Genomic DNA, 23906 nt, shown 5'->3' with positions numbered 1-23906 from the left:
ATTCAAAAAAAAAAAGAATTACACCCTCTTGCACACAAAAGCAATGAGAATAAGATGGTAGTTTATTTAGAGGAAGGGGAAGGGAAGGGAAACAATGAAAGAAGTCCTTGGACTTCTCATGGGGAGAAGGCATGGCACAGAACGTGGCTCTGAGATACCAATTTCCTTGAGCAGGAGACTGGCAGGTACTTTTATAGAGGACTGATGGGGGTGACCATCTGACTGTGGAAAGTTCCTTTAGTGAGGGAGGACCATCCCCCACTGCTGGTGGCAGGAGGAGTTGGGTGAGGGGTGGTTATGGATCTCTCAAGCCATCTCCCCAGAACACAAAGGAAGCAGCCACACCCAAATTTATCTCCCCAGGGTTGGGAGAGACTAGAATGAAGGGTGGAGGTCCTGAAGCTAGCTCAGTCAGATCTGGTTCCACTTAATCTCTTTAGGTGTGTCTGTCCTTTGGTTTAGTTTCTCAAGGAGAAGGTTCTTTGATGTGCCCCAGAGAACTTCTGGGGTCCTATGGGCCCATAACACTTTTAAAGTCTGAAATTAAGCAGTTAACTAGTAGACCAATTATACCAAAATGAAGTAATTTTTAAAAGCTGGTATCTGCTGTCCCCATCATGAATGAACATATTCTCCCACAGTATTTGACAAAAAAAATATCAAAACATTTCAAGACCTGCATAAAACAGCATATGCAGTGGCCCACTGCCATTGTAAGAACCATATGAAAGGTGAATCCATCAAAGATCAATGAATAAATAAACATTTCCTAGGTACTTACTATGTGCCAGGCATTGTGCTAAGCCCTGGGGATACAAAAAGAGGCAAAAGACAGTCTTTATCCTCAAGAAGTTCACAATCTAATGGAAAGGCAACAAACCAATATGCAAAAAGAAGCTATATACAGGATAAAGTAGAAATAATTAAGAGAGAGATAACATTATAATTAAGAGGGGGTGGGAAAGGCTTCCTCTTTGAGATGACATTTTAGTTGGAATTTAAAGAAAACCTGGGAAGCTAGAGCATTCTAGGCATGGGGGGGGGGGGGGTTAGGAGAGAAAATGCCCAAACCCAAGCAAGAGATGGGAAATCCTGTTCATGGAACAGCAAGGAGGCCTGTGTCAATGGATCAGAGGATACTTGTTGGGGAGGGAAGCAGAGTGTAAGAGGACTGGAATGGTAGGAGAGGGAAAGGTTGTGAAGGGCTTTGAATACCAAACAGAATATTTTGTATTTGATCTTGGGAGTGACTGGGAGTCATTGGAATTTCCTGAGTAGCAGGGTGATATGATTGACCTGCAGGTTAGGAAAATCATTTTAGTAGCTGAATGAAGGATGGACTGGAGTGGAGAGAGAACTGAAGCAGGCAGACCCAGCAGCAGGCTACTGAAGAGTTGAGGTGATGAAGACCTGTATCAGAGTGGTGGCAGTGTCAGAAAAGAGAAAGGTATGTATTGGAGAAACATTGCAAAGACGAAATTGGCAGGTCATGGGATAGGACATGAGGAGCGAGCGAGCAAGTGTGTGAAAGATAATGAGATCCACCTCCAGAGAAAGAACTGATATTGAATGAATACACACTGAAACATGATACTTTGCATTTTCTTCTTTTTTTTTAACTTGAGTCTTTTTATATAAGATGACTAATGTGATAATATTTTACATAATTGCACATGTATAACCTATATCTGATTGTTCACCACCTTGGGGGGGGGGAATGAGAGAGGGGAAAAAAGAAAAAAGAAAGATAATGAGGTACCTAGTACCTAGGTTGCAAGTCTGAGGAACTGGGAAGATAGTGCCACCCTCTACAGTAATAGGGAAGGCTAGAAGTGGTGGAGAGGGTTTAGGTGGAAAGATAATGAGTTTTGGACATGCTGAGTTTAAGATGTCTACTGGACATCTAATTGGAAATGTCTGAAAGGCATTGCTGGAGATATGAAATTAGAGGTCAGGAAAGGTGGGGCAGGATGGATAGATTTGAACATCATCATCATCATCAGGGAGATGGTAATTAAGTCCATGGGACCTGATAAGATCATCAAGTGAAGTAATATAAAGGGGAGAAGAGAAGAGGGCCCAGGATGGAACCCTGTGGGACACCTATGGTTAGGGGGTATGATCTGGATGAGGATCCAGCAAAGAAAACTAAAAAGAAGCAACTGGCAAGTAGGAAGAGAAGCAGGAGAGAGCAATATCCTGAAAACCTAGAGAAAAGAATATCAAGGGGGAAAGGGTGATCAACAGACAGCAACATGGCAGCAGTGTCTTCAGAAGGTTATCAAAGACGTGTGAGAGGCATTAAAACAAAAATTTTTAACCTTAGGTCCATAGTTTTAAAAATATATATATTTAGAACTATTTCAATATAATTTGTTTCTTTTGTAAACCTATGTATTTTATTTATACCTTTTAAAACATTCTGAGGAAGGGTCCACTGACTTCACCAGACTGCTAAAGAGGTCCATTACACAAGAAGTCAAATCTAGTGAAGTCAACAAGTTTTTATCAAGCATTCCTTATGGGCCAGGCACTGCGCTAAATTCTGGGGATACAAAGAAAGGCAAAAACAGTCCTTGCATTCAAGAAGCTCACCTAACAGGTCAGACAACATGCAAACAATTATGTACAAATAAAATATATATTGGATAAACTGGAGAGAATCTCAGAGAGAAGGTATTAGCATTAAGGGGGAACAGGAAAGGAGTCTTGCATAAAGTAGGATTTTAACTAAGACTTAAAGTCAGGAAGCAGAGTTGAGAATTGAAAACATTCATGGTATGGGATGCAGGTAGTGAAAATGCACAGGGTCAAGAGAGAGACTGCAAGGTACAAGGAGACCAGTATGAAAGCATCACAGAGTATGTGATGGGGAGTTAGCTATAAAAAGACTGGAAAGATAGGAAGGGGCCAGGCATGAAAGGCTTTAATTGCTAAACAGAGGGTTTTATATTTATCCTATGATTTAGGAAGATTCCTTTTATAGCTACATGGGGGGCATTGTTGTTCTTTTTTGTCCTTGGTTCTTGAAGGGGACCATGACATTAAGGTGATGTCATGACCTGCAGTGAATTGGATTTAAGGGAGGGAGGAAGGGCTGTGCAAGGTCACCTACCTCACTCTCTCTCCAGAGCCATCTGGGTCCAGTGGCAAGATATTCATCACGATGACTGGAGATAGCCCCAGATTTTTTTTTTAAGGCAATTGGGGTTAAGTGACTTGCCCAAGGTCTAGTAAGTGTCCGAGGTAAGATTTTAACTCAGGTCCTCTTGACTCTCCAGGGACAGTGCTCTATCCACTGCACCACCTAGCTACTCTATATATGGAGAATATACTGGAACAAGGAAAGAAGCAGAGAGAACCACCAAAAATCTACTACAATATTCCAGGTTTAAGGGGATGAAGGCTTGCACCAAGGTAGTATCAGAGAAAGGGCATATACTAGAGATGTTGGGAAGTCAGAATCATTAGGACTTGCCAACTGATTGCATATGAGAGGTGCAAGAGAATAGTGTCAAAGATGACACCTAGGCAGAGAGTTTCAGTGACTAGAAGGATGATGTTACCCTCAACAGTAATAGGGAAATTATGAAGAAGAGAAGGTCTGAGAGAAAAGATAATGAGCTCAGTTTTGGACATGTTAAGTTCAAGATATTCACAGGGCATCTCTTTGGAGATGTTTAATAGACAGCTGGAGATGTGGGAATGGAGGTCAGAAGAGAGGTTAGGGTTGGATAAACAGATCTGAGAATCATCAACTTAGAGATGATAATTATATCCATGAGAGATGATGAAATTGCCAAGTGAAAAAGTACACTGGGCAAAGAAAGGACCCAGGTCAGAGTCTTGGGGGATATCCACCATTAGTGGGCATAACCTAGATGATGACTGAGAAAACTCAGAAGGGAACAGTGTCATATAAACCTAGAAAAAAGAGATTATCAAGGAGAAGAGGATATAGGATGATAAGGATGGGGACTCAGAAAAGATATAAAAGGGTTACCTTACCTTTTTTTTTTTTTTTTTTCTGGGCAGTGGGGGTTAAGTGACTTGTCCAGGGTCACACAGCTGGTGTTAAGTGTCTGAGGCCAGATTTAAACTTAGGTCCTCCTGAATCCAGGGCTGGAGCTCTATCTACTGCGCCACCTAGCTGTCCCCAGGGTTACCTTACTTCTGTGAGGACCCACTTGAGATTATGTAACAAAAATTTGTAGTGGGCCCAGTCAATCCTTTTCTCCAGCTTCATTTACTGCATGTAAATAGGTGCAAAGGAAGAATACAGTGTGAGTAATTCCTCCACAAAATGGAGGCTTCGTAGGGCAAGACTGGCAATAGGATAAAGAGCAAAAGATTCAAGGGAATAGGACAGTGTAGAGTTGGACTGGCTCACTAAGGTATCAAGAAAGAAATGGGAAAGGAGGGTAGCTAATACAGGAGTGATGGCCCAGAAAAGCACTGCAGGTTTGGGGGATTGGAGGTCATGGTAAAAATGAACAACATAGTTTGGGGTTATAGGGCAGGGGGCAGCTAGGTGGCGCAGTGGATGGAGCACCGGCCCTGGAATCAGGAGTACCTGAGTTCAAATCCGGCCTCAGACACATAATACTTACTAGCTATGTGACCCTGGGCAAGTCACTTAACCCCAATCGAAAGAAGAAGAAGAAGGAAGAAGGAAGAGGAAGAGGAAGAAGAAGAAGAAGAAGAAGGAGGAGGAGGAAAGGGGTTATAGGGCAGGAGAGGGGGAAAAACAACATATTATGATCACATATATTCAGAAATCATAACATAGAGGTGGCACACTTATGGGTGATAGCAAGATCAAGGGTATGACCATCATTGTGGTTAGCAAAATGCAGTGGAGGAATAGAAATGAATAAGTTGAAGGAACAGGGAAGTCAGGTTGTTTGAGAGATTATCAACATGTATACTGAAATTCCCTAACATTAGGGCAAGAAGAGAAAGACTGTGAACCAGGCATTAAGCTCATTGAGGCAAAAAGAAGAATGTCCTAGAGGGTGGTAGAAAAAAAGCTACAATAATCTTCACTGACTAATAACTGCGGATGATATGAACCTCAAATGAGGAGAGATTGTTGTGTGATATGAGGAAGAACCTGCTTGTAGCAATGGCAAGTAAGGAATACCACAACTTCCTCACCATGATCAGTGATTGGGGGTATGAGTATGACTTAAAGTGCAACCAATGCTGGAAAGGGGAGGTCCAGAGCACATAATTAACAGGTAAAAAACTTGGGGAAATATTTTTAGAATAAGCAGACATTACTTCAGTCTGGTAGGGCCTGGAGTTCAGAAGAGCTGGAGATGTAGATTTAAAGATCATTTGGAGAAGAGTGATCATTGAACCTAAGGAAATGAATGAGATTACCATGGGAGAGAGGAAGAAAAAAAGAAAAAATGTGAGGAGAGGAAAAAAGCAAGAGAAAAGTACAGAAGGAAAGAATGGGGTATAGAAGGAAGAGTGAGAGAACCATAAGGTAGGGAGGAAAGAGCCCCCTGTGATTCTACCAATAAAGCAATACTTCTGTTTCTTGAGTATGGCCTTCATTCAAATAAGTATGGTCTTTCAGAAATTTCAGGCATTAGGCATGAATTACTTCCAAAGATGGAGACTAATTCTCACCACTCCAAACTCTTCTATATCCAGGCCAGCCAGTCTCCACAATGATAATAGTTCACATTTATATAGTACTTTCCTCACAATAATCCTGTGAGAGGCAGCATGGTACCTGCTGGGGAAAATAATAATAATAGCTAACAGGTAACTCACCCAGTGTTGGATTCAGTGCCCTCTAAAATCCCTTACATCTCTAAATTATCCTAAATATCCTTATTGATGTTTTACAAATTAGTCCATTAAGTGACGAGCCAAGGGTCATATAGATTGTGATTCAAAGCTATGTCTTTCTTAACACCAAGTACAAGTACAATCACTAAGCATCTACTGTTTCAAACAAACCACAACTAATATAAAGGATCTCCATTTCTATAAATCATAAATTGAGAAGAATTACCCATCTTTACTAGGAAAAAGAAACAAATCTGTCTGTGGGAAGGCCAAACTGATTCTGTGGCTACAATAAATCACAATACAGGCAAGACTTGATTCAAGAGACAAGCCACAAAAAACTTCTTATTAACCCAAAAGGACACACAAGGGGCAAGTAGCCAAACTAGGCAGCCTGGAAAGACCATAAGGCTTTAATTAAACTTTCAAGAGATGGTATGCTATCACGGAAAGAATACAAGATTCATGGTCAGAAATCCCACATTTGCAACTTCACTACTTTGTGTAAAGAAACAAGCCACTCAATGATTCTGGGTCTCAGGTTCTCATATGTAAAATGAAAGGCTTATCCTAGATGTTCAGGGTCACTTTAAATTCTATGTCCTGCAAATTTATGAATTCTACAAGGAGATTGCTGCCACTGACAAGGACAGATGGTTCTCTCATTCTGAGATGAATGAACCATTCTACCAAGGATTTTTCTTGGTACTTCTGAAGGCTGGTCTCAACCAAGGTATACTTAAGAGGATTCTTAAATACCTTTTATGTGCTAGGTAGAAAGGTAGAAATACAAAGACTCACATTCCAAATGGGAAGGTAACATGCATGCATGTATGTATATGTATGTGTGTATGTATATATGGCATCTTACATACTTAGATACCGCCTCAAGAATGTGTGGTAGATATGTGTGTATGTAACTAGGTATTTCAGTCTCACAAAGACTGGGTGCCTTACAGGTGTGAGATTTAAAATTGGATATTAGATCATAAATCTCCCCTCTATATTCCATATAAAACTCACCAAAAGCCCAAGGCCACCTTTGGGGAGAGAGAGAGAGACCGAGTCAAGCACGTGCTGCTAACAGTGAGCCGGGCCGTGTCCAACTCCAGTCCGAGTGTGTCGCACCAGTCATCAGACCAGGAGAGCAGGCAAGAGATCCTACTTCTGTTCTCTCCTTGCCTTTTAAGCTTGCACCCCGGAAGTGGAGTGCTTAGCAGCCGGGCTGACGTGCGTAGCCCGTGCATGGCCGTTGATCTCCTCCCTAAAAGGGTGGTCCTTTAAAAACTGGCGTCTTTTTACCACACAGGCAAGGTAAAGTCATTGAGGAATCCTGGGATCAGTAGTCTTCCCAGTCTAGGAAAAGACTGGGCAGTATCTTGAGAATAAGCACCTGGATTTGTTCTCATATGTTCTCTCAAAAGATAGACAGAGAGATGGATGTATAGATGTATGCACATGTAAATTTAATACCTTGAATACTTGTACAAAAGGTATGGACCTTTTGCTCACACCTTGTGATACCTAGACAAGAGATATATGCCACACTCATATTAGGAAATTTTCCTGTAATTCCAAATGAGGCCAATAAGACTAAGAAGAAAAAAAATTCCTCTCTTAGGGCCAGCTCCCAGGATCATATCCAATCTAAGTCCAGAGTTTTTGTGTGGCATCTTACACACTTAGATACCTCCTCAAGAACATGTGATGGATATGTATGGAGATTTCCTTCACTTACAGACTACGATTCCTTTACAAACTAGTAGATAGACATAGAATTTCTTTTGGTCAAAAATTTCATCCATCTGTGACCAAGCTGGTAATGAGCCTTTCCAAACTAAATTAAGCTGGTCTCCAGACAGCCCATAGTCTATAACTAGGCTCTTAGTAGAAGCCTTTGGGTTTGGCAGGACCTGCCAAAGCTTGTACTTCATTGTTATAAGTTTTGACAATCCAGTGTTACCTCCATGTCATGATGAGGCACTGAAGGAAAAGTTCAGTAGGTAAATGCAATTATACACAATGATGAATATTGTTGCCATACTTGAATTTTTATTTTTATTTTTTTGTGGGGCAATGAGGGTTAAGTGACTTGCCCAGGGTCACAGAGTTACTAAGTGTCAAGTGTCTGAGGCTGGATTTGAATTCAGGTCCTCCCAAATCCAGAGCTGGTGCTCTATCCACTGCACTACCTATCTGACCCCAAATATGAATTTTAAAAAGAAAAAGGTAACCATCCTTCCAATCATCCCAGGTTACAAGTTCAGTGTCATCCTGTACTTCTACTCCTTCACTACATATACCCAATCAATTGTCAGATCTTGTTGTTTCCACTTCCACATTATCTTTTTTTTTTTAAGTGAGGCAATTGGGGTTAAGTGACTTGCCCAGGGTCACACAGCTAGTAAGTGTTAAATGTCTGAGGCCGGATTTGAACTCAGGTCCTCCTGAATCCAGGGCCGGTGCTCTATCCACTGTGCCACCTAGCTGCCCCACCACATTATCTTTTAACTTCAATTCCTTAACTATACATACCACCAGTATCTTAGTTCAGGTCCTCAATACATCTGGCTTGAACCATTGCAACAATCTCCCAAATGGTCTCACTGCCTAAAGTTTCTCTCCACTCCAATCCATTCACTGCACATCTACCAAAACGATTTTCTTTTTTAAAAAATATATTTAATATTTTATTTTCCACCAATTACGTATAAAAATAATTTTTAACATTTAAAAAAATTGAGTTCCAAATTCTCTCTCCTTTCCCCTCCCCTCTCATTGAGAAGGCAGGCGATGTGATATAGGTTATACATGTGAAATCATGCAAAACATACTTCCATATTAGTCCTGTTGTAAAAGAAAACAGACTTAAAAAAAAAGATTTTAAAAAGTATGTTTTGATTTGCATTCAGACTCCATCAGTTGTTTTTTTCCACTGGAGATAGATAAGTCCTTTGGAATTATCTTGGTTCATTGTATTGCTGAGAATCACTAAGTCATTCACAGTGGATCATTGTTCAATATCACTGTTACTGTGTACAATGTTCTCCTGGTTATGCTCATTTCACTTTACATCAGTTCATGTAAATCTTTACAGGTTTTTCTAAGAGCATCTTGCTCATCTTTTCTTATAATACAATACTACAGGGCAGCTAGGTGGCGCAGTGGATAAAGCAATGGCCTTGGATTCAGGAATACCTGAGCTCAAATCCAGCCTCAGACACTTGACACTTAACTAGCTATGTGACCCTAGGCAAGTCACTTAACCCTCATTGCCCTGCAAAAACAAAATACAATACTACTCCATCACAATCATATACCATAACTTGACTATTTATGAGATCACAAAATTCACATTCCTAGACAGAAACCTAGACTGTGACTCTACTATAAAAGCTGGTAATGGAGGGATCTAGGCAGATTCCTTATGTAAATATTCAAAGGGACTCAGGAAATACAGTAAGCAAGGTCTTACTTGGGCCTTGAGAATTGTTTGATCTATTAGCTCATGATACAGAGAATCATCTGGTGGCTCACTCAGATATAGCCTCTTAACTGCTATTCGTGAAAGCCTATTAGTGTCAATGTTACAAGTCCTCCTGAAGATAGCAGCACCTCACCATTATACCTATGTATAATATAGAGTTCTCTATATGTAATATAATTCTATTTCCTCTGATTTTAGTCCCTAGCAAGGTAAGAATTTACTCAGGATAAATTGACCAAAAGTTATACATTTTTTGAAAAAGTCCTAATGTTATGCGGGAAAAACCACTAGACTTGGAACTGGAAGAACTGAGTTCTAATATGGGGTTTCTGCAGCTTATTAATGGCATGATGTTATCAAATTCATTTCTGTTGAGTCAATTTCCTCAGCTGTAAACTGAAAAGGTTAGAGTCCCTTTGAGCTCTGTGTTATTTTGTGAAAAAAGGAGCAAAGGCAAAGAATCACACATAGTTCTAAAATGGTAACATGATGCAGATCCTAGTGGTCTGTGATTAAACACCCCTGAGAAGTTTTACTGGATGAAATCTTGGATTGATTAACCTTTGCTTGAATCCAGCTTTCTAAATCCCTTTTCAGTGGCTCTAGAGCAGAGAGGATCTAAATGTCAATGTGTTACTTTATTTTAGATTATGTGCTTTAGCCAGAAAAGAAATGAATGATGATGATTTACTTAAACAAACAAAATCATCTGTTTAGACTTTTATAAATATTTTTAATATTAAATGTTCAGTTCAGGATTAAATTACAAGTAACTAAGTAATTTATGTTAAAAAGGAGAGAGAAGTATCAGGGGTAAATTAAATGGCTAAAATGAGGTTCTGGCTTAGAGTCTTCTTAGTTTTAATCTCCTTTACCCATCAAAAAATGTTTTAGATCAACCTGCTAAAAATAAACTATAAGATTTAAGTTTTACCTTCTTACATGAAGGGTTTTTTATTTTAAATAGGGAAGCGAGAGACAGAGAGACAATATGAGGAACAAAGAACAGAAAATTCATTAAGTAAATAAATTCCATTTTAGTGATATACTTATATTCATAAAAAGCTTTTAAATAAGCCTTCCAATTTAAACATGGAATTCTTATTAAAATATTTTAAAATAGGAGAAATTCCTGAAGAGAAAAGCAAAAAAGAAGGTTTAAAAAAAAAAAAAACCCAACACTGAACAAATGTTCAGTTAAGTCAATGACATAGGATCACAGAATCTTATAGCTTTCAATATTCAGTAACTGTAGCGTCAGGTTTGTTATCAAGTCATTTAACATCCCAGCCTCATTTCATCATCTATAAAACAAGGATCATATTTGTACTACCTACTTTACACAATTGTTAACCTTAAAGTATGATATAAACAAGAATTATTATTGATCACTATTGGATGAAACCTTAGAAGTCATCTAGTCAAATCTGTACCTGAAGTATGAATCCCTTCTACAAAGAATTTTTAGCATTCTAAATACTAAGCATTTCTGAGTGGATTCAATGAATTTTTAAAAATTCTCATACTGATTAATATATGTTTATCTTCAAAACCCCAGTAAAATATCAAACAGTACTTACCTCCTTTGCACTCTTAATTTTGCTAAGAAATGTGTGCAGTTCCATTGTTTCAGCAAATAACGCTCTACATACTGCCTGGTAGTGGTTTGGTGCCTCTGATTGAGTTGGTAGATGGGCAGCACATAACTATGGAATAAAAGAGTAAGATAATTAAAATGTTTTTATGATTTTTTCTATATAATCAATCACATTTACTTAAAAAAATCAATGAACAAATATTTGTTTATTAAGGATCTTCAAAGTTCCAGTCCTCTGGCTAGTGCTGGCTGGTGTTACAAGGACAAAAAAAGAAACAATACTTCCTCTCCAAGAGCTTATCCTCTATCAGGGAAAACAACAAGTTGTGGTATATGAATGTAATGGAATACTATTGTGTTGTAAGAAATGATAAGCAGATGGATTTCAGAAAAATCTGGAAAGACTTACATGAGTTGATGCTGAATGAAATGAGCAGAACCAAGAGAATATTGTACACAGTATCAACAACATTGTGTGATGATCATTTGGAACTATGCCCAAAGGGCTATAGAACTGTGCATACATACCCTTTGATCTAGCAATACATACCACTGCTAGGTTTATATCCCAAAGACATTCCCAAAAAGAGAAAAAGATCTATTTATACAAAAATATTTATAGCAGCTCTTGTTATGGTGGCTAAGAACTGGAAATCAAAGGAATGCCCGTCAATTGGGGAATGGCTAAACAAACTGTGGTATATGATGGTGATGGAATATTATTGTGCTATAAGAAATGACAAGCAGGATGACTTCAGAAAGGCCTGGAAAGACTTGTAAGAACTGATGTATAGTGAAGTGAACAGAACCAAGAGAACATGTTATAAAGAGATAGCAATATTTTTTGATGAAGAACTGTGAATGACTTGACTACTCTCAACAACACAATGATCCAAGACAATCCCAAAGGACTATTGAAACATACTATCCACATCCAAAGAAAGAACTGATATTGATGGAACAGACTTAAGCATGCTTGCCACCTCAAGGTGGGGGGAGGAAAGGGAAGGGATAAAAATTGGAACCTAAAACTATAAATAAAAATGTTTATTACTTAAAAAAAATATTGTGTGATGATCAACTGTGATAGACTTAACTCTTCTCAGCAATACAATGCCAAAAGACTTATGGTGGAAAATGCTCTCCACATTCAAAAAAAGAAATATGGAGTCTGAATACAGACTGAAACATACTATTTTCACTTTTGTTGTTGCTTTTTTGTTATTGTTTTTGTTTATTCTTTCTTGTGTTTTTTCCTTTTGTTCTGATAAATGTGGAAATATGTTTAACATGATTGTAATGTATAATTTATCAGATTTCTTGCTAGCCTCTGGAGGGTGGGAGAAAAAATTGGAACTCAAAAAATATCTTTACATGTAATTGAGAAAAAATTAAAAATTAAAAGAAAAAAAAAGGGGATCACAAGTGGAAAAAGTTTAAGAAGCCCTGCTCTAGGCAACTAAGACTCCATGTCAATAAACCATATTGACCTGCCCCCTCCCTACGTCTATCCTCTCTTTAGAGAGTAATGTGATATTTTAATTATAAACCTAATTCTTGGTTTTGAAGCCAATAGTAATATTAACAGCTAACATTTAGACAGAATTTACTATGGGCCAGGCACTGTGCTAAGCACTTTACAGTTATTATTTCATGTGATCCTCAAACAACCCTGGAAGTTGGTGTTATTATCATCCCCATTTTATAGTTAAGGAAACTAAGGCAAACAAAGGTTAAGTGACTCACCCAGGGTCATACAACTAGTTGGTAAATAAGATCAGATTTTGAACTCAGGTTTTCCTGACTCCAGCGCAAGTGTTCTATTCTTTTTGCCACCTACCTTTCCCCTTTAACAGTACCAAAGAAAGGTTGAGAATTTCAAAGGCATTCTGAAAAGCAAGATCCTTTCACAGATATGTCACTCTAATCGCTTCCACTGCAACAAAACACTCATGAGATGTCTCACTCATTTATTCTAAAGAAGCAGTAACTACTGTGAGAAAATTCCAATATCCACATATTAGTGAAAAAAGTCACTACCCAGAATATTCTCAAGCACAGCTGAACTGGAGTCCAAGACATTTTGCCATTCCAAGAAATAGTCTTTTATCTTCATCCAACCTGTCCTACTGATTTTAAATCTAAACCAATTATGCAATGTGAAATGAACAAGTAAATAAGTAGGGTAGGGGAACCTATTTCATCTTTTTAAAAATGGCCAAAATACTTGTAGCATATAATCTACTTTCAGACACTTAAATCCGCACCTCTACTCCAGTTATCCACCCATAACAATTTTCTCTGCTTAAATTTGTAGAAAACAATATTTACTTAACATTTATGAGTAATGGGTGTTTCCATTAGGGCTAATTAAGCAAGAGGAATTTGAGCTCTTGAAGTCTTATAAATCTTCTGGGGTGGCAGAAAATTATTAAACTGAGCCCTCAGCACTCCATAGGTAATTCTCAAAACCAAAAGAATTGGGTCATATTTTGCTCTATGGCTCACCAAGTTTTAGTCTCCTAAGAATCACACCTGAAAATAAGCCATGGGTACTGGGGATGGGGGTGAGAACATCCAGATTGAGTCTAAAATTTAGGTGTTTCCAAGTTCAAAAGACTACGGAAGTGTCTGTGATTTATTTTTATTTTATTTTATTGCAGGGCAATCCGAGGGTTAAGTGACTTGCCCAGGGTCACACATCTAGTAAGGTCAAATTTGAACTCAGGTCCTCCTGAATCCAGGGTCAGTGCTTTATGCACTGTGCCACCTAGCTGCCCCCTGGTTTTTTAAAAAATGCAGTGATAATTATATCTAATAGAATTAGTTTCCTTTGTAATCGTAGGTATTTTACTTTATGCATTTAAAAACATGATTCTGAGAAGGGGTCAATAGGCTTCACCATTCTGACACAGGTTAAGATCCCTATGCTACAGCATTATTCTTTTAAGTAGCTGCCTTTTATATACTGCAATCATATTAGTTAAGACTTAACTTAGTTCAAGCACAGAAAACTAAGACAATCAATTACATAAAACTATACTCTGCTAGGTTTTTGGGGGAAAATGTTTATTTTGATAAGCTACACTAATTTCCTGTATAGTCACAGACTTTTGAGCAGCCATAAGGATCTGCTATGCTAGTACTTGATGCCATATGCTCAATTTCATCCACAAACAGGAATATCTGAAGCCCCTTCCCTGTCCCCACCTATAAGAAATCCCTCTTCAACTTGGATTCTGTGCCATAAGGAGGCAAACATCTTTGATAAGCTTATGCTTGCTTGCATTCTGCCTCATCTCATGTTAATGATCAGATTTTTCTAGAACAAAGTTTTCTCTGTTTTATTTATCAAGGCAATTTTGGATAATCTAGATATATGCATAGGAAACACTTTGTAGGAAGACAGTATTGGCAGCAGTGTTTTACTCAGTGGGGGGAGGAGAAATAGGGACTAAGCATTTCTAGATAAGCTTACTTTGTGCCAGGCACTGTGCTAAACACTTTATAAACATTACCACATTTGATCCTCATAACAACCCTGTTTAGTACTTGCTGTTATTATTCCCATTTTAAAGTTAAGATTAAGACATTTTACAGAAAGAGATTAAGTGATTAGCCCAAGGTCACACAGGTAGTGTCTAAAGCCAAATTTGAATTCAGGTCTTCCTGACTCCAGGCCCAGTCCTCTATCCACAACACCTTGGCTTCTTGTATCCTTTGCTTCTTTCCTTTAACTGTGTGATGGTAAACATTTAGCCTCCCTTAGAGTGTCACCTGTGAAAGTCTGCTTCTTCCCTATGGAAGCTTCATCAAGGATGCCCCTTGATGTATGTGAAGATTATTATGATAAAAAGAAACACAGATCAGTAGTTAATGATATTCCCTTGGACAAATTTTATTTTTGGTATTAATCAGGCCTGAGATTTATTTTCCATGCCCCTATTATCTCCTTCTTTAGATACCTTATGAATTAAATACTCCACGCCATCACAATTGGGGTACTTCCAGCCTGAATCTCAATCTAGGTGCTAATTTTCTCTTCTTTTTAGTACCATTTCTAACTCCTCTGTGAATATACCAGGATCTTATGGTGACTTTATATTTTCTAAGGATGAAAAGAGTTTATTATAACAACTATTCTAGGGGGGCAGCTAGGTGGCACAGTGGATAAAACACCTGCCCTGGATTCAGGAGGACCTGAGTTCAAATTTGACCTCAGACACTTGACAATTACTAGCTGTGTGACCCTGGGCAAGTCACTTAACCCTCAATGCCCCACCAAAAAAAAAAAAAGAAAGAAAAAGAAAAAACTATTCTAAAATTATAAAAGAAAATTTTATTTATTTATTTTTATTATTTAATTTTATTATTAATTTATTATTATTTTTTTCTTATAGAAATCTGTGTAGCTCTAAACCTGTCAGAATTCTTGGCAGTTCTTTAAGGCTATAAGCTTCAGAGAAAGCACAGCTTGGCCCTACAATTGTAGAGAAATTTTCCCCATGTGAGAGTTCCCTAAATCAGTGAAATCTTAAGTCTAGTTCCAATCTCTATCACTATGTGAAATTTAAGTTACCTATTGATATCCTAAATGTTAAATCCTTGTCCTAGGGAAAGCAACTTGCCAAACAACTAGAATATTAATCTTGACCTTGCCACTATAGAGCAAACCTAAAAACAGTTAAAATTAATAGAGGGATGGCTCACAGGTTTTTCTTGGAGGAAAATAAAGATTTTGGCAAAGTTTGTTTTATTATGCACTCAGTAACAACAAGAAACATCATTTTGTAGGATGTATAGGTTTTCTTCTATTTCATTTCTCATGATAGGTATCTGAAGAAAATCAACCAGAAAAATAATGGCAGCTGATGCAGTCGCTTCTGTTGCAAATGATGAAGTAAAGAAGATATATAAAGAATGTGATATGCCCTTCCAAATAAAATATGTTCTTTGAATTTTGGGTAACTCCAATGCAAAGGCAGGACTAGGTGAGGATAACAACAAGAATGTTGGGAAAAAGAGATCAGCAATAAAGAATTAAACAGCCTCAAGATTTGTAGACCACATGGAAGCTCTGTCTATACATCATGAATGCTTCCTAACTAATCATATGGCACTGGACATGAAAAGTACCAAAAAAAAAAAAAAATCACAAAAGTGAAACTGACTACATTTTTAAAAATTTTAAACAAGAAGTTTATTTAAACAAGATGTTTGACGAAGGGAAAAGGATCTAGGATCAATTTCTTTATAGTAATTTATCCCTACTGAGAGACAGAGATTGTCCTACATGTAACAGCTACGTACAAAAAAGTTATAAAATCATCCTTGGTGTTACAATGATAAAAGAAAAACATTGAAATTATCCAATCAAATAAGGTATGCAAGGATATTTTTGTGGTTTTTTGTTGTTGTCGTTGTTAAACAGTGAGAGCAAAATAACTTACTGGAATATAAAGATAAAAGTTGAATGAGCATGCTATTAATGGAGAAAAGGGATATTTCTCACAGGACCAGTTTGTTTTTTCCCCTCCCCATCTCCATTTGATGTTGATCAAAACATACCATCGACCATTTAGTTAAAAAAAAAAAACAAAAAAATGCATTATGCCTGTGCACATACACCAGTTACTTTGTGTACAATAAAGGAATGGGGGAAGGGAATCAAAGAAGAGAGAAAACTATACTGCAGTAGTCAGGATGTGGATGAACCAAATCTTGGTTTTCTAATTGTGAATGTATTGTTTTCCTTGGGAGTATAGTTCTGTAGTAGAGTTGCAGATTCTCTTTTTAGTATAAACACCACCTGTCTGCTGCTGGAATACATCAATTGTATCTTCATCCTCCATTTTCAACTGTGCAGGTGTGTCTGTTTCACTGATTGGTTGCCCATCAAATAGGAATCTGATCTACCTCATTGACAAACCCATATATAAAGTTTATAAATACACACACACACACACACACTTTACATAAAACTGACTATATATAGATATATACATTTGTGGAGAGAGAGAATCAGTCATTAAATACAGTTTCTGCTCTCCTTCAACTTCCAAAAAAATTCTCAAGCCTTGGAATTCAGATCAAAAGTGGCTGGACAGGGTGGAGAGAGGGGCAGAGCCAAGATGGTGGAGTACAGGCAGCAACCCAGCTGAACTCTGCTAACATTTCCCTCTTAACTTAAAATAACTCCTAAAATGAAATTCTGGAGCAGCAGAGGTAACAAGAGGTCAGAATAAGACATGTTTCTAGCCTAAGACAATTTGGGAGGTCAACAAGGTCTGTGACACAGAGGTGGGCACTGGCCCTGAGCATTGCAGTGACACCACCAGTGATGGGCCTTGCTGCAGCAGAAGCTTCAGGAATACTCAGCCCAGAGACAGTAAGGGCATTGGACAATTGATCAGAAAAAGATCACAGGTGACCCTTTGCTGGCACTGGGGGTGGCTGGTGATGATTGGCAATTCCATTGCCCAAATGTAGTTCTAGTTTGCAGTTTCAGGGTGGAGAGGAATACTTGTGACCCATCCAAGAGATTAGAGGCTCTAGTCATAGGTTCAAGGCAGAGAAGAGCACTAGAGCTTTTGGCTACAGGAGAGAAGGGGCCAGGGTCTGCCTGGTCACAGTTTCAGGGACAAGAGGAGTACTAAATATTTGTGGCTGCAGGGGCCAGGGACCATTCCTAGGAAAAGCACATACCAGGAAAGCAGCAACCACACCTCTCCCCAGATTATACCACCTTGGAAGCATCAAAAACTTACAGACCCTCAGAACTATTTCTGAAGATAGTGCGCATGCATGTGTGCGCATGCATGTGCGTGCGCGCACACACACACACACACACACACACACACACAGCCTGAAGCTTGGCTTAGTACCTCTGAACCCCAAAATGAGCAGTGCCCAACTTTAACAAAGTTCAAAGTTACGAAAAAAGATGGGGAAATGAGCAAAAAATAAAAATAAAACTTGACTATAATAACCTACCACGGTGGGAGAGAAGACCAAAACATAAACTCAGAAAATAGAAATGTGAAAATAGTTACAAGAAAAGCCTCAAAGAAAAAGCTAATTGGAACCAAGCCAAATGAGAATTTTGGAAGAGTTAGAGATTGAAAAAAAAATGAGAGGTAGAGGAAAAATTGTGGAAAGAAATGAGAGTGATACAAGAAAATAATGAAAAAGGAATTAATAGCTTGGTAAAAGCTACACAAAAAATACTAAAGAAAATAACACCTTAAAAAACAAAATTGGCCTAATGGTAAAAGAGGTACAAAAATTCATTGAAGAAAAGAATTCTTCAAAAAGCAGAATTGGCCAAATAGAAAAAGAGGTACAAAATCTCACTGAAGAAAATAATTCCTTGAGAATTAGAATTGGGCAAGTAGAAGTCAATGACTCCATGAGACATCAAGAAACAATAAAACAAAATCAAAAGAATGAAAAGCTAGAAGAAAATGTGAACTACCTCACTGGAAAAAACAACTGACCTAGAAAATAAATCCAGGAGAGATAATTTAATATTTATTGAACTACCTGAAAACCATAATTAAAGATAGAACCTAGACATCATCTTTCAAGAAATTGTCAAGGAAAACTGCCCTGAGATTCTAGAACCAAAGGGTAACACAGAAATTGAAAGAATCTACCACTCACCTTCTGAAAGCGGTCTCCCCAAAATGAATACTCCCAGAAATATTTTAACCAAATTCCAGAGGTCCCAGGTCAAGGAGAAAATATAGCCAGCAGCCAGAAAAAAAAAAATACACATGGTGGAGCCACAGTTCAGATGACACAAGGTACTGTAGCTTCTATGTTAAAAGAGAAAAGGGCTTGAATATGATATTCCTGAAGGCAAAGAGGAGCTAGGATAAATTGAATACAATCCTTCAGTGGGAAAAATGAACATTCAATAAAATAGAGGACTTTCAAAGATTCCTGATGAAAAGACCAGAGCTTAATAGAAAAGTCAACCTTCAAATGCAAGACTCAAGAGAAGCATAAAAAGGTAAACATGAAAAACTAATAAGGGACTTAATAACGTTAAACTGCATACATTTCAATATTTCAAAGTTGTTTGGAGAGAAATTTGGGAGAGCTCAGGTGAGTCTCTGCTTTCTTGGCTTTTCCCACACACACCTCTTTTATGCAAGAAAAATTTTATTCCCTTTCTCCCAAGACATCCCACTTTCTCACTCCTTCATTTTTTTTGTTTTGTTTTGATTTTTTGGTGAGGCAGTTGGGGTTAAGTGACTTGCCCAGGGTCACACAGCTAGTAAGTGTTAAGTGTCTGAGGTCGGATTTGAACTCAGGTCCTCCTGAATCGAATCCAGGGCCAGTGCTCTATCCATTGTGCCACTTAGCTGCCCCTAAAGTTTGAAGAGGACTTGAGCAGAAATGGCCCCTGAGAAGTACATGTACTTTTTTTTTTGGTGAGGCAATTGGGGTTAAGTGACTTGCCCAGGGTCACACAGCTATTAAGTATCAAGTGTCTGAGGTTGGATTTGAACTCAGGTCCTCCTGACTCCAGGGCCGGTGCATTATCCACTGTACCACCCAGCTGCCCCTCACCCCTTCATTTTTTTTTTTGGAGATCAACCCAACACATTCATTCTGTGTCTATGTAGACTCTTCCTAACTGCCCTAATGATAAGGTTCTTTAAAATAGTCAAAAGATATGAAAAGGCAATTTTCAGAATAAGGAATCAAAACTATCTATAGTCATATTTTTTTAAAATGCTCTAAATCGGTCCTACTGCCACAAATCCCAGCTGCCCCTGCAGTGATGGAGAAAGTGGCCAACATGGCAGGCAGACTAGGCTGGTTCCTGAAGGAGGGCTGGGCCAAGGAGCCAGTGCTGACAGTGTCCTTCACCATTGGTACTATGGCTCTGCTCTTACCTCCCTTAAGCCCCTATACCAAGTATGTAGGCCTGATCAACCAAGCACCTTACAACTACCCTGTTTCTATTTAAGATGATGGCAACATGCCTGACATCCCCAGCCACTCTCAGGATCCTCAGGGTATTTTCCTCCAGTGGTTGAAGAATCTGTGGATTTTCCATCTGTTTTTCCCTTTCCCCCAAAATAAATGTCCTTGTCTCATCCCCCCAAAATAAAAAAATAATAAAAATAAAAATGCTCTAAATATCCTCAGACACTTGACACTTACTAGCTGTGTGACCCTGGGCAAGTCACTTAACCCTCATTGCCCTGCCAAAAAAAAAAGAAAAGAAAAAGAAAAAAATTAAATGCTCTAAATCACTCTGGATTAGAGAAATGCATATTAAAACTACTCTGAGGTACTACCTCACACTTAACAGTTTGGCTAATATGACAGAAAAGGAAAATGATAAATGTTGGAGGGGATGGGGGAAAATTGGGACATACTAAAGCATTATTTGGTGTAGTTGTGAATTGATCTAATGAATCTGGAATTGGAACTAATCTAATCAATCTAAGAAATTTGGAACTATGCCCAAAGAGCTATAAAACTACACATACCCTCTGACCCAGCAATAATCACTACCAGATCTGTATCCCAAAGAGATTTTTTCAAAAGAGGAAAAGAACTTATATTTACACAAATATTTATTTTTATTTTATTTATTTATTTATTTTTAAGGTAGTAAGCATCTGTTAAATAATATTAAATGTTAGGAGAGCATTTAACACAATCCCAAAACCCCCAGAACTATGTTGTCTCTAGATTTATTTATTTATTTAAAGTTTTGAGTTCCAAATTCTATCCCTCTCTCCTTCTCTCCCTCCCCTCCCCCTTCCTTCAGGTGGCAAACAACCAGATATAGGTTATACATGTACAATTATGTAAAACATTAGCGTATTAGTCATTTTATACAAAAAGACTCAAGTAAAAACAAAAGAAAGAAAGCGCAAAACAGCATGCTTCACCTCTCAATCAACATCAGTTCTTTCTCTGGAGGTAGATAGTATTCCCTTCTTTTCTAAATAACATGAGTCTACCTACTCTTTTTTTTTTTAAACAAATATTGTCTCAACAAATATTTATTTAAATTTTTCCAGTTACATGTAAGGGTAGTTTTCAACATTCATTTTCATAAGATTTAGAGTTCCAAATTTTTCTCCCTCCCTTTCCTCCCCTCTCCACAAGACCACAACCAGGTTGTATATGTACAATCCACAAGTGCTCTTTTTATCATTTCTTTCTATGGGGGTGGATAATAAGCTTCATCATTAGTCCCTTGGGATTGTCTTGGATCATTGCATTGCTGAGAGTAGTTAAGTCATTCAAAATTGCTCATTGAACAATACTGCTGTCACTATGCACAATGTCCTCCCAGCTCTGCTTACTTCACTATACATCAGTTCATGAGTCTTTACAGGTTTTACTGGGATCATCCTGTTTGTCATGTCCTGTAGCACAAGGCCATTCCACCACAATCATATACAACAGCTTCTTCTGTCATTCCTCAATTGATGGACATTCCCTTGATTCTCAATTCTTAGCCACCACAGAGTTGCTATAAATATTTTTTGTACAAATTTCCCCCCTTTTCTCTTTTTCATGATTACTATTGTTAACTGTTTCCCTTCTACCCTATTTCCTTCCCCATGATATTTATTCTATTATCTATCTTCTTTCATCCTATCCCTCTTCAAAAGGGATTTGCTTCTGTCTGTGCCCTCCCCCACTCTGCCCTTCCTTCTTTTGCCCCTCTCTCTTTATCCCTTTCCCCTCTTATTTTCCTGCAGAGTTAGAGAGATTACTCTGCCCAGTAGAGTGTGTACATTATTCCCTCCTTGAGCCAATTCTAATGAGATTGAGGTCTTTGAGCCAATTCTGATGAGTGTTAGGCTCATTTACAACTGTAACGATTGGAATGATGCCACCTGCTGGAGACTTACTGTAGAAGAGTTCCGCCCATGAAGCGAAGGTCTTTGAGGGCAAGACCAGGAGTCTTTTCTTTGGCATCAGGAAGTGATGCTGGCTAGTGGGAGGAGGAAGGAAGAGACTGGCGCTCAGTCTCAGGCTCTTGCCTTTGGACTCTGGTGGAGAGCGGAGCTAGAAATGTGCTCTCCCTTTAATAGATAGGAATCTAGGCCTTTCTCTCTCTCTTTACCAAATTCTTATTCTCCTTAATAAATGCTTAAAAGTCTAACTCTTGCTAAAGCTTATAATTTATTGGCGACCACTCATTAGATATTTTAGACAGTTTAGCTAGAATTTTAGCCCTTAACACTGCCCAGATTAAATAGATTACTCCACCCTCCTTGAGGCAGCTCTGATGAGTTTAAGGTCTTTGAGCCTTTTCTGATGAGTTTAAAATTCATTTACTGCCCTTTTCTTCTCCCATCTCTTCCCCTACTCCATAAGCCTTTTCCTATTTCTTTCATGTAGGATTTCACCACTGCCCTTCCCCCTCCCCCACTGTATTCCCCTCACTCCTCAATTTAACCCTAAAGATGTCATCATGGGGCCAGCTAGGTGACACAGTAATCATAAATATGAATGTGAATAAAAGAAATGCTCACCCATAAAACAGAAGTGGATAGCAGAATGAATTACAAACCAGACTGCAATAATACTTTGTTCACATGAGACACACATGAAACAGAAACACACACACAATTAAAATAAAGGGTTGAAGCAAAATCTATTATGTTTCAGCTAAAGTAAAAATGGCAGAGATAGCAATCATGATCTCAGACAAAGCAAAAAGTAAATTAAAAGAGATAATCAGGAAAAGTGTATTTTGCTAAAAGGTATCAGACAATGAAGCAATATCAAAAAATTATATGGTAAATTTCTCTGATAAGTGCCTCAATTCTCAAATATATAGGGAACTAAATCAAATTGATAATAAGAGCCATTTCCCAACTGATAAATGGTCGAAGGACATGAACAGATAGTTTTCAGAAGAAGAAATAAAAAATATCTAAAGTCATGTAAAAAATTTCTAAATTACTATTGATTAGAGAAATGCAAATTAATAACTCTGAGGTACCACCTTGCACCTATCAAAAATGGCAAATGCTAGAGTGGATAAGGAAAAATAGGTACACTAATGAACTACTGGTAGAGTTGTGAATAGGTTCAAACATTCTGGAGAATAATTTGGAAATATGATTAAAGAGCTATAAAACTGTGATCCAGCAACACCACTACTAGGTCTTACCCCAGAGAGATTAAAAAAAAAAAAGGAAAAGAACCTATATGTACAAAAATATTTATAGCAGCTTTCTTTGTGTTGTTTCAAAGAATTGGAAATTGAGGGAATGTTCATCAACTGAGGAATAGCTGGACAAATTATAGCATACAACTGAGATGGAGTACTATTCTGTTATAAGAAATGACAAAAACATGGTTTCAGAAAAACATGGCAAGACCTATATGAAATGATGCAAAGAGAAGAGAGAAGAACTGGGAGATCATTGTACACAGTAACAGCAATGTTGTAATGATGAAAGATTTGGCTACTCTGATCCAATACAATTCCAAAGGACTCATTATGAAAAAAAACCTGTATCTACTTCCAGAGAGAGAGAACTGACAAACTCTGAGTGCAAACTGAAGTATCATTTTCTCTATCTTGGGGGGGGGGGGGAGGTAGGTTAGAGGAGTATGGCTAATATGCAAACATGTTTTGCATGATTCCACATATATAACTGACATTTTATTGCTCTCATTTATTGGAGGAGGGGTTGGGAGGGAGCAAGAGAATTTGGAACTCAAAATCTAAAAAAAAAAAAAAAATTTTAAAAAATAATGTATTATTTGAGGGTAGCTAGGTGGCGTAGTGGATAAAGCACCGACCCTGGATTCAGGAGGATGTGAGTTCAAAACCAATCCCAGACACTTGACGCTTACAAGCTGTTTGAGCCTGGGCAAGTCACTTAACCCTCTTTGCCCCGCAAGAAATAAAATAGAAATAAAAATATTTTTTTAATTAAAAAAACGTATTGCTTAAAAAAAAAAAGAGTGGTGGGGGCCAAAGAATTACTTATGGTCTACAGAATGATCCTAGAAGTT

At 38.0% G+C, this 23906-nt stretch overlaps 1 protein-coding gene and 1 pseudogene across 3 annotated transcripts in view; one reads left to right on the top strand and one right to left on the bottom strand.

Moving 5' to 3' along the window:
* The window catches only part of SPIRE1 (spire type actin nucleation factor 1), a 217435-nt gene that overhangs the window by 90769 nt on the left and 102760 nt on the right, over nucleotides 1–23906 (bottom strand). For all 3 annotated transcript variants that reach the window (XM_043979803.1, XM_043979869.1, XM_043979917.1), the window contains exon 4: nucleotides 10873–10998. In XM_043979803.1, the coding sequence (XP_043835738.1) occupies nucleotides 10873–10998 (126 nt within the window). The remainder of the gene's footprint in view (nucleotides 1–10872; nucleotides 10999–23906) is intronic.
* LOC122736946 lies at nucleotides 19699–20013 on the top strand (annotated as a pseudogene).

The sequence above is a fragment of the Dromiciops gliroides genome, chromosome 1, assembly GCF_019393635.1.
Source record: "Dromiciops gliroides isolate mDroGli1 chromosome 1, mDroGli1.pri, whole genome shotgun sequence".
NCBI lineage: Eukaryota > Metazoa > Chordata > Mammalia > Microbiotheria > Microbiotheriidae > Dromiciops > Dromiciops gliroides.
This window is presented reverse-complemented; position numbering and strand designations above follow the sequence as displayed.